Source organism: Vanessa tameamea, chromosome 15, assembly GCF_037043105.1.
Source record: "Vanessa tameamea isolate UH-Manoa-2023 chromosome 15, ilVanTame1 primary haplotype, whole genome shotgun sequence".
Lineage (NCBI taxonomy): Eukaryota > Metazoa > Arthropoda > Insecta > Lepidoptera > Nymphalidae > Vanessa > Vanessa tameamea.
In genome coordinates, this window is record NC_087323.1 from 2,417,095 (window position 1) to 2,429,362 (window position 12,268).

At 34.2% G+C, this 12,268-nt stretch overlaps 1 protein-coding gene across 1 annotated transcript; it reads left to right on the forward strand.

Annotated features, from left to right (window-relative positions):
• Positions 1-403: 403 nt before the first annotated feature.
• LOC113396538 (uncharacterized) lies at positions 404-6,271 on the forward strand. The gene is made up of 5 exons (XM_064217193.1): positions 404-525; positions 1,529-1,685; positions 3,494-3,640; positions 4,742-4,907; positions 6,204-6,271. The coding sequence occupies exons 1-5, from the start codon at positions 404-406 to the stop codon at positions 6,269-6,271; spliced, it is 660 nt and encodes a 219-aa protein (XP_064073263.1).
• The last annotated feature ends 5,997 nt before the right edge of the window (positions 6,272-12,268 follow it).

The window sequence follows — 12,268 nt, forward strand, 5'->3', positions numbered from 1 at the left end:
AATACAGTTGAGAACTATGAGAACGAACCAGATGCTCTAACGAAGCTTTTAAATACAGCAATAGTGTCGCTTAACCACTAATCGCTACAAAGTTAATTAAGTTGAACTCGTACGATAATGTTTACAATTATACTAATAATAACACATTGCACAAGTGGCATAACATCTTAGTTTCCATGGTTGGCTGCGCATCAGCTTTTTCTTTTCGAACTGATTGTTGTTTTTTTCGAACTGATTGTTGGCCCTAATGGCCTCTACAGCATCACCGGGCGGGGTAGGCGATCTTACCTACTCAAGCCTTGAGATGAGAACCCACTTAAAGGCTTAGAATACGCGCGTCCTAAGGGCGCCTCCTGTGAGGCCGGACTTCGGCTTAGGACGCCGTCGTCAATTGGAGGGAGGAATGACGTGTGCATTCAACGTCAGCCTAGGCGTCGACGAGTCGGTAAATATGAGGAACCTCGACCCCGCCGGCAGGGTCGGTGTGTGTTGTTTTGTCGGCAGTGAGCCTGTCGACGGGGTCATGTAGGAAGTGCTTAGGACGCCTACGGATCGGATAGGAGCGCATCAGCTTTGTTAGAATTATTTAATATATGATTTAGTCTCAAGTCCATATCCTAATACCGTTTTCAATTAAGATATATACAACAAATATACTAAGAATTTTAAATTAAAATGAACACAGCTATCATGTTTATCAGAACCCAGTAGTACCGTTTTTAAGTGCTTATACAAAACACCCCAGAAACGCTATCAATATCCCTCGTCGTTTCACAGCAATGGGTGCTAATTCTCCTATTCCAAGAATTCACCATTTATATAATTGCTTGGATATTTTTGTCCAGCCAATAGTCATATTCCAAAAAGTAATAATTGAAGCTATTAATAATATAAATAGCAAATAACGTATTTATTGTTTTGTTTCGTATATTTTAGCATAAAGAGAAATTTTAATGTGTATGTTATTTATTTTCCCTGTCTAATTGTTATATAAATATTTAAATGAGGTATGCTGTGTTTAACTTTAAATGGCTTTGCAATTTTTATTGTATTATTTTTTATATTACTTTGTGTAATTGAGTAACGTAAAGTTGTTGGTGGATCAAATACGGAGAAAAAAAATGTGGTTAAATTTTTATTCTGTAAGATATGCTCTTTTTTGTATAAAAGAGAGAATCAGCGCATATAATTACTGGCTCAAGGGACGTCCGATTCGTCTTAACAAACACAGAGTTTTACCCACATTAGATATATTTTCTATATTAATATTAAACATCATTGACTTCATTTATTTACGAAATTACCCTGATCGCTAATAAAACTACATTCATACTTTTAATGTACAAAAATGCTCATTATGTCAGAATCTATGTCATTACTCAAATGAGACTTGACAAGTGACAATCCGCCAACAATGGAATGTCAAATTTTTACTAAAACTTGATACATATTTTTGTTCTCTTAAATATACAGTGTATTTACAATAATACATGACATTAGCAGAATATTTCAGGCACAACTAAATAAGAACCACGCCAGAAAATATATATGTTCACATTTTAGTAAAGGTTCGTTTAGAAATTATGATAGTGACTGCCGATTTGAGGACACTGGACCAAGATGCGATAGTATTCAGACGAAGAGCTTTACGAGACGCCGTGATATGTATAGGATGGCTAAAATTAGTAAGAATTATAACTTAAAATAAATTAAATTTACTAGAACTATTTTGTATTCAAACATTGACAAGCACCAACATTACGTCAAGTATGCCATAATATAATCTTTCAAAGTTAACTTAAACTATTGTAATTTCTTAGAGATTGATATAGTTTATAAGCTGCATGAAAAAATCGCGCAGACATTCCTCTTAAGAAATTCTGGTAGATTGGCTTTTGAGGGAATACCTTTCTAGAGCGTAACTACCCCCTTAGAGAGGCATCCCTTTCATCTCACTGCTAGACGTTATGTGTGATTAAGTATGGCTCACGTAAAACGCATTGCATGGAGCCATGGAACGCGCAAACTCGCAGGAACATTCGCATGCGGTGCATACTGTTTCCTGCCAACTGCGTTCCTTTATCCAAATACGGAATTTACGTATCGTTTAGATATTTTTATATACAGTGTAATCCATTATAAGGTGGTTTATTTTCTTAACTCATAAAAAAATATTTCGTACCTAGATATCTTGATAAAGCTCCAAAATTTTATACCATTATAATTGTCAGTATCACTATCAAACGTATTTTCTATATTAATAGTGAACATTATTGACATTACCACGTGTAAACCCGATGCAACGCGATTCGATTCGGCGCGTTTAAATAGAATCGTACTTTAGTCGTTCGTTACGATACTTACGGGCTAAGATGAGGTGATTGTTTAAATCTGTCATAAGTATGTTATGTTTATTATGAGACATACGTTTGTTTCCAAAATTACTTGATTAATATTTCTTGGCTTACAAGAGCGCATTACGAATTCACCTCCAAAACCATTTTTCTTAATTAGAGAAGAGGCTGTTACCTAACTTGTAACATTAGCGTGTTCGTGACTTTGTTAAGTGACCTAGTATAATTTAAGGCACAGGGGAGGTAACATCATAAGCAAAGTTTGGCATGAAGTGTGCCGTTGACATCATAATCTCAAGTCATGTCAAGAAGAAAATACGATTTCATCCAAGTTACCTAATATACCTATTGAATTTAATTAGTCCAATAGAGTAACTACGTAGTTCATTAACAGTCCATTTTGGAACAATTTACATCCCGTCCTAGTATTGACTTTAAATTTCCTTTTATTTTAGAAAATATATAAGAGCCTACTTAAAATAAAGTATTATATGAATTACATTATAAAAATAATGGAATAGATATATAAATAAGAGTTTTTAATATGCAGTAGGCAGGCGGGCGTGCGTGGCGTGATCATAGACATTTGCGCTGTAGGAAATATTAACAATTCCTTACATCGCAAATGCCAAACAGCGTTGGGAACTAAGATGTTATGTTCCTCGTGCCTGTAATTACAATTATTCACTAACCGGAATACAACAATACTAAGTTTTGCCGTTTGATATATTATGAAATAAATCAATTATACCTACTTACCCAGGCGGCTTTGCTCAAAGCCAAGCCAAGCAATTAAATAATAATTCTGTTTGTATGTGTGCGATAAAACTATTGATACAAGCTTGAATAATGTGACTTGCCGAGATGGCCTAGTGGTTACAAGGGATGTGTCTTAATCGATGATTGTGTTCAAACCCAGGCAAGTACCACTGAATTTCCGTGTGCTTAATTCGTTTATAATTCATCTCGTGCTCGGCGTTGAAGTCTAATTTAAATGCAATTCTGTCACATGTGTAACCAGCATTGAAGCGTGGAAATTCGCTCCAAACCTTCTCAATAGGAGAAGAGGCCTTAGCCCAGTAGTGAGACAAATACAGGGTGCTACCTTTATGTTACTTTTAAATAATATTATTTTACAGGTATCAGTGATATGTTATATCATTCTTTATTTCTTAGTACACGCAAACAGCAAGGGTAATATCGCTAATGTTATACAAATAATGATCTTGGCGATAATACCGTTCATCATACTGAATGGAATTTTGTTATTCTTGGGTGGATTAGAAGTAAGTATTCAGGAGGTCATCAACACAGATTTAGAGTAGGCTTGATATCACAAGCCGGCCGACCATAATCGAATTTGAAGTGATAGTACTTTAGTTTGTGTTTTTTTTATATAGGTAGGCGGATGAGCGAATTGGCCATCTGATTGTAATTGGTCACCACCGCCCATAGACAATGGCACTGTTAGAAATATTAACCATTTCTTACATCGCACATGTGCCACCAACCTTGGGAACTAAGATGGTATCTCCCTTTAGTTACATTGGCTCAGTCAACGTTCAAATCGGAACACAACAATACTGGGTAGTGCCGTTTGGCGGTAGAATATATGATGTTTCGGTGGTACCTACCCAAACGGGCTAGCACAAAGCGCAACCACCAAGTAAATTGTGTTCGTGTAATTGTGCCTTTATAAACTATGAAAACTCTTCTAGGTAGTAATTTGAGGCCATGGAGGTATTACTTACCATTGTTTAGTAATTTTGAGACTCAGATAATTGTAATTAATTTTCAAATTATTTATTATGATTTTCAAGTATGCCTGGGGTGATTTCTGACTGTTATAGATGACTGATGACTGATAGAAAAAAAATGACACGGTTTCCTTACTATCTAATAAAAATGCCGTATCTAGTCTATTCTAAATCTGTGGTCACCGTATAAAATCTGCAAGACTTATGCACGTAAAAATTCGTATATGTGTGTGATTGAATGTACATATGTTGAATATAATATGTAAAGCGAATGCTCTTCTTAACTCTTGTTACCTGTGTTGTCAGTTTTTCGATCCCGCGTTATGTATGTGACACATACATTTTATGTATCTACTTGCTTCTATCAACGGCTTCAAACTTAACCTACCCAGAGTATAAGCTAAAATTAAGTTCCAAATTTCATTCAAATCAGTCTAGCCGTTTTTACATACAAGTTTTCAGATGTTGTAATACGACATCTGAAAACATATATAGACATACTACTTCTATGTATGTTTTTAATGATTTTATTATTTAACTGTAGCTATAATACGGCTTATTAAAAAATTAAGTTCGTTTCATTTCATTAAGCAATTTAATTCATTTAATTTAATACTTTGTACTTTACAGGAGAAAACTATTGCCCTCGATATCAGTCTGTGGTTGTGTCTTACAATCGCGTCGTATAATACTGTTTTGGGTGTGATGGGTGGAATTTACTTCATACGAACTGGACATTTTACGATGCATTTTTTGCTAGCTGTCTTATTTGGAACCTTGTCGGTTTCGCTAATCAGTAAGTAAGATGTAGGTTCTTTTTACAAATGTACTACTAATATTAAAATATTTATATCCATATAATGTTTAAGTAAAGTAAAGTAACTGATTATATATGTTACGGTTACTGCTGGGCGTAGACCTCATCTCCTCTTGAATAGGAATTATTCTATCACGATTTTTTTTCTTTTTTTATTCAATCTCGGCGATAGAGGATTATGTCGGACTTCTACCGACTAAAACCACCTCGGTGTTTCGTTGCTTCGCGGAAATTGGACGTGACGCGGAGATTCTAAGAATTTCTGAATTATTATAAACATAACTTAAGCACATGACAAATCAAATGCTTGCCTGGATTAGAACCCGTAATCTTCATTTTAAATTAACGTGATCGAACTTTTGTTATATGGGCGTACTTAAAACAACTCCAACATATATAGTAACAATATTTACCTACTAAGGCAGAAATATATTACGAACGTTCTATAGAACTTTTAAAGAGGGACGATTTATATTTTTGATAGAATTATTTTTATTTATTAAAAATAAATCTTATGCGTGAAAAGTATTTAATGTATTGTATTAAAAATATTATATAATGATAAACATCTGTCGAAGAACCGATAGCCGTTGTGGCAAGAAGGTTCTAGAGTGGAGACCGAGGATCGGCAAGAGTAGTGTAGGACATCCCTTGGCACGGTGGAGTGATGATATACGGAAGGTAGGAAGTGGATGAGAAGGGCCGAAGATCGGGCTCAGTGGTGCGCCTTGGGGGAGGCCTATGTCCAGCAGTGGACTAATACAGGCTGATTATGATGATGATGATGATGAAAAATATAGATATAATAATAGTAAACCATACGTAGGAATCGAAGCTGCAACTTTCGTTAATGGTAGTCCGCATAACATTGTGCTTTTAACAATTATATTATAAATATTGTATTTTCAAATCAGCGATTAATTACAACACACGTATAATATAAATTCAAATCTATCCAAATATAAATAATGTATATTAAATTTTTTTTATACCTACCTTTTTGTACCTAGGTAGGACAAACAAATGGGGCACCTGGTAGTAAGTGGTTACAGCGCACAGATATTGGCTCAGTGAGAAATTAACCATTCCTTACATCGCGATTGCGCCACCAAACCTTGAGAAATGAGATTTCCTGTCCATTGTGGCTATAATTACACTGGATTACTCACCCTTCAAACGGAACACATCTGCACAGACTTGCACAAAGCGTACCACCAATAAATCATTAGTATATAGGTAATAATATAAAATATTAATAATAATAGTTTGTTTCAGCCGTCCTATGCCACGATATATTAATAATATACGCTTACAAAAGCCTTCTTAGATCATTAAGTTTATAAAATTTTGCAAAAAATTGTTTTAATTTTTAACGATTATATATTTTCTTATTGAATTATAATTATGCCTTTTTGTTTTATTAATTCCAAAATGCCCATGACTTATTTTAACGTCCGTTTCTTTTGAGAATAATTTTATTTGTCTATTTAAATAATGTATTGCACGACATAAACGCAACTGGTAACATAAAAGTAACGAAAAATACAACAATCAACAAACACCGCGGAAAGGCGGTCTTATCACTTAAAGCGATCTCTCTGAAAAACTTTAGAGAAAGAATTTTCGTAACAGAACATGACAATGCCATGCAAATATGTTACAAAATTGACATGCAAATATGAGAGACGTGATAATAACTATTACATTAAAATTAAAGTTATATTAAAGTATAACAAAGTTGTATACACACAACTACATCCCAATCGTACACACAAAACAAAATATATATTATATAATTATAGTATTTCAGACATACATAAAAGATGCTATATAAATATATTAAGATGGGCAAGGATGTAGACTGCCGAATATCAGTGGGTAGTGCATTCAAGTTTGAATGATTTATAACTGTATGGAATATTTACAACCAGTCCTCTGTTCAAAGGTTGCCTGGAAGAGATCGGTGTTCTACCGATAAGGTCGCCTGTTGCAATCACGCAACTTTTGTTTAATTCATAAGTAAAATTTAGTTTTATTGGTGCAATAGAGTATAAATAAATAAATATATTCCATGAGATATAAAAATCAAAACTAGCAATCATATCATAATCAACTAAATATATTGTATAAAAAAATAAAACAAATTTATAAAACACACATCATTTGTAATCTATAACATCACACTATTGTGCCTTAAAAACCTATAATACAAATTCAATATCTCACAATTCCATTCGATAACCGTTAACAACTAATATAAAATAAACCCATAGGAATGTATAAAGCACAGTCAATATAACGAAACCAACAACCGTGCCATCAGGGTTCTGTCCAAAACAACTGTGTACACACACACAATATAAGCTCAAACAAATCGTCAATAACCAATCGAAGCACAGATGAATTAAGGCACCCCATAAATACAACCGAACCAATATTTCTTGAGCTCTCAAAACACCAATAAGTAATAATAAACTTATTAAAAACAGTACAGATATTATAACAAATAAAGACATCAAATAAATAAGTTCGTCTGTCTTATTGTCATACAGTATCTTCCATTCTTCATAATTGATTATGAATGACAGGACCATTAAGAATCCGATTAACCCGTAAACTATTCCAATAACAGCTATAACAATAGATCCTTCTCTTAATTCTAAGCACAAAAAATCGTCCACATAAGTGATATCGTCCCAACACGACATATTATTTTGTTATATATAAACACGCAATCAGTAAAATATTCCACAAAGCTCATAAGAAGCAAGGCCTGTTACTCGTAGCTACGTATACAGCTTATTGATTCTTATAATTTCTTTATAATTTATACAACGAATATTTTAATAAATTCATAGGTTAATGACCTCTAGTTATGTCAAAGCATTGAATTGAATTGAATTGTCAGTGTCAAAAATGTGAAATGTAAATGATATTTACAAATAATTACAATAATAGGTAGTAATGAAAGATAATGGAACCTTTTTGCGTGATAAAATCTTGATTTCGATTCGTACCTCCATCATTATGGACTCCAGCTTGATGACGTAATCACATACACACGCATAGATATGTGAATAGAAACGATCGGCAGTTCTTAATTAAAAAATACTAAAGTCAGCGAGTAAGCTTGTGTGGAAACATTACCGTCATTTCTCTTACATCGAACTAAATGTGCGTTTCATAAACTTTCACAACTATGTTGCTTTAATCGTCAGTTGCTTACAGGTTTTTGTCATACACGACGCTTAGCAAAAGTTTAGCCATCCTTTTGTAAATATCCAAAACAACGAAATATTTCTATTTCAGAAAAAAGTACTAATTTGCAAATGCTTTATTACGAAACAAATTTAATTTAACAAACTAGATTGTATTGTAACGAACATTAAAAGTGAGTACAAAATTTCAGCGCAATCGTTTCAATGGAACTGTTAAAAACTAAGTTGCAACAGTTGACTCACAAAGTATCATTAAACACGCTAAAACATATTTTTTTTAACCAATCGGTAAACTTATTCTTGTTAAGCTTCGAATTATTTTAAATTATTTTATTGCTATATTGAAAATCACACTAGGTCTTTTAATGTTAAGCATCATATTTTTTACTTAAATATTTATTAGGTTAGGTTTCTGACAGTTCTATCGCCCGCAATCGGGCTCTCTTGGGGAAGCCGCAGAGGATCATAGAGATTAAAGGGTAGCGTACGGTGTCGTGGACTGCGGCGACACTTCTTTCAATCCACCCTGGGAATTCCAGGTGGAGGTTCTCGCAGACATGTACAGCAAACCCCGATCGTCCGCGGCGGAAACGCGGCACGCTCACGTTCAGGTTCACGCAGGTAATTTTATCGGTCATGGATGCTTCGGCAAATGAAAGGTGTCACCTTCCGGCGACGAGGTGGTGCGCCAGTGGACATGGCGACAACTCACCCTGACTGTATGTTACGTGAGGTCCCAGAGGCTTCCCTTGGGAGTGATTATGGACGGAGACATCTCGCTCCCGAGCATCATAAACGCTATACTCGATAGTGAGACGTGCTGGTCGCAAATACACTCCTTCTGCGAAAGAGCCATACGCGGAAAGTAAGGAGCGAGAAGAGGACGCCGATGCATACCCGCGGTTTTTTAGTGGGTATTCAGTTGTAGTAGGACACGCTAGGTATTGAGTCCTATTTTATTACATTATATATTATTTTACTAGTAAATAAAGCCAAAATAGGAATACACAAATAGTTATATAGTAGTTTTAATTTATACGAAGTTAAATTAAAAAATAATGTAATAATATAATTATATTGAGGAAAATCTAATTGATGCGTGTGTGCGTTTATGCGTATTTTTTTTATGTGTGTGTGTGTGTGTGTGAGTGTGTATTTGATGTATTTCAGACAATTTCACAACATACAATACAAATACCACGTACAATTAGTATCGCTAATGCCAGTCCTCGCTAGTTTGTTATATAGAACGTCATACTATTATTTTGTCGTCAGAGTGTCCTGGGCACCGGTTATATCATGACACTTAAATTAAAAAATATATATATACTTCATATTTTGAGCACTGATATTCTGAGACTGGGTTCTACGTTCGAGAATGTTTCATTCGACTCGCATATTATAATATAATAAATTATGATATCATAGTATAATAAATGGATGAGAAAATTTAATTTTCAACAAATTTGAATATAGTTCATCGAACAACAGGGTCCCAGAAAACGTTAAAAATATTCAATTGTTAAATATAAATCTTTAAAGAGCGTTTGTGTGCTAAAGGATTATTACAAAACGAATGACTTCTTAGTTGATTGCACACCTTGGGAATGAGATGATCGCCTCTAGGCTAAAACATGACATATATAAAAAAAACCCGTTGAGTTTCTTTCACCAGTTCTTTCCAGATCCGAGTTGTTTATTTCCGAACCGGTGGTAGATTAGATTTCTGACTATCAACTAGCAAATGTAACACTTCAATATTGAATAAAGATTTTTGAATTTAACTTTAACTTTGAACAAAACTAGAAAATCGATGTCGTCCTAATCCATTTCGACATCGGCAGCCAATTTTAAGGAGCCCTGGATATATTCTTGTGCAAGTCTGTGCGCAACGCGAGTGTACTCAGCTTAACCAGCTCATATGACATATATGCTATTCGACAGGAATTAATTCTCATCTAACTTCTATCACCGGGACGCTACAGTGAATTTACAAATGGAGCGTTAAATATAAAAGTATGATATATAAACTCCCCATAGGATCAAAAGCTATAACAATAGAAAATAACACAAAACATCGCATCTAATTCACTATAGTGCTTAATTCAGCACGAGCCAGATTAAAAAGTTAGGACCGTACAAGTTTTGTAATTACATAGACGCATCTCAGTAATTGTAATCTCCCTACCCCCGTTATTGTTGATACTGGCGTATATACCAAAGCGACTCTTTTTAAAACAATTCTTATGCCGTGAATTGTATAGTGCATTACATGATTACAACTTACTAGACTGGTAACACTGCGTAGGAAACGTATTGTTATTTTAAGCTATATTCACATTGCATGCAGTGAAATAAATTTGTAAGCTTATGTATTCTTCAAACATTAAAAAGTTTAAAGATTAAATTTAAGTTTCGCAAATGTATTCACTACCTATTTCATCTGAAAATACTATTATTTTTCCAACTTGCACTTTTTTTTTTTATGTTAGAGTTGGCAAACGAGCAGGAGGCTCACCTGATGGAAAGTGACTACCACCGCCCATGGACATCTGCAACACCGGGGCGCTTGCAGGTGCGTTGCCGGCCTTTCTGGAAGGAGTACGCTCTTTTCTTGAAGGTTCCCAAGTCGTATCGGTTCGGAAAAACCGCCGGCGAAAGCTGGTTCCACATAATGGTTGGATATATATATTGTTTTCACTTTACACAATACATTTTTTTAATGATATAGGTAGGCGGATCATCAAATAGGCTACCTGGTGGTAAGTTGTCACCACCGCCCATAGACAATAGCGTTGTAAGAAATATTAACCATTCCTTACTACGCCAATGCGGCACCAACCTTGGGAACTAAGACGTTATATCCCTTGTGCCCGTTACACTGGTTCACTCACAGTACTGTTTTTTTCCGGTAGTATATCTGATCTGATGGTACCTACCCAAACGGGCTTGCAAAAAACCATGCCAATAAGTATAACTAAATTTAAATTTTCTTTGATACTCGGACCCGGGATAGCAAGGGAAAACGTGTGGATAAGCATGGTATATGGAAATTTTCTACACAATCAATTTTCATTTTATACAATATTCGATCACGAATACGTAGTTTGAGAATTGGAGTCCTAATTCCATAAATCGATATGCAACACGATTCGGCTATTAACGCGGTAATATTCACAAATGATTGCTTGCATTTTATACTACCCTAGTACGATGAGGTTGCTAATAGCACTGAATGAATTATAAACATGAGCTTCTTCATCCAAGACATCCTGTCATAAATAAAATAATTAATAAAACACGAATGCATGCATACTTGTTGGTCTGGGTAGGCACCATGCACTCATCGCATATTTTTATCGATATAAATAATATATGTTCAAAATATAAGCTTACAACTAGTTAAAGACCAATTTATCGATATAACTTAGTTTCAATGTACAGCCATTATGCACATATCTCTATCATCTTAAATGCAAATACATATAAAACAACCTTTTTTTTATTAATTTAAATATTTCTTTTGAAATAAGAATACCTTTGACTGTCAACACTAGTACTTTAAATTAAATGGGACGTGATCTCTTCGAGACAATTTGTACGAATGTGTCAGATTAAGTAAGAAATAAATAAATAATTAGATAATTACAAACAAGGCTTACACTATGTATTGTATGTTTTAATCAATTCTGTAATAATAATAATTTAATTTAAGTTATTTTTGAATTGTGTTGATAACATTGATATTAAATAAGAGGGTACTTTGACTTTTCTGTTCATTATTGTGAGTCACGTGATTTGTAGTGAAGCTTATATAAGTGGTAGAAGCTCGGTACATACGACTTTTACTTTTCATTTTGATCCTGGACGAGCAAGTTGCTGCTAACATTTAAGGTACGATAAAATTTTGTGATATAGTATAATTGTTATTGCTTGTTAAATTATTGGTGAATATATGAATTGTGTTTTTGCAATTATCAATATACAAAGTTAGTATAATTGTATTTAACAAACATGACTGTATTTTTGGATATTGGAAAAGAGTAACTACTGAGTTTCTTGCCGGTTCTTCTCGGTAGAATCTACATTCCAAACCGGTGGTAGCTTTACTTTCAATAGTTT

Excerpts from the sequence above, each read along its gene's own strand:
- LOC113396538 (XM_064217193.1), top strand. The coding sequence starts at position 404 with ATGACGTGTGCATTCAACGTCAGCCTAGGCGTCGACGAGTCGGTAAAT. Across the intron at positions 526-1,528 it reads GAGCCTGTCGACGGGGTCAT|AACCACGCCAGAAAATATAT; the intron begins GTAGGAAGTGCT and ends CAACTAAATAAG. Across the intron at positions 1,686-3,493 it reads GTATAGGATGGCTAAAATTA|GTATCAGTGATATGTTATAT; the intron begins GTAAGAATTATA and ends ATTATTTTACAG.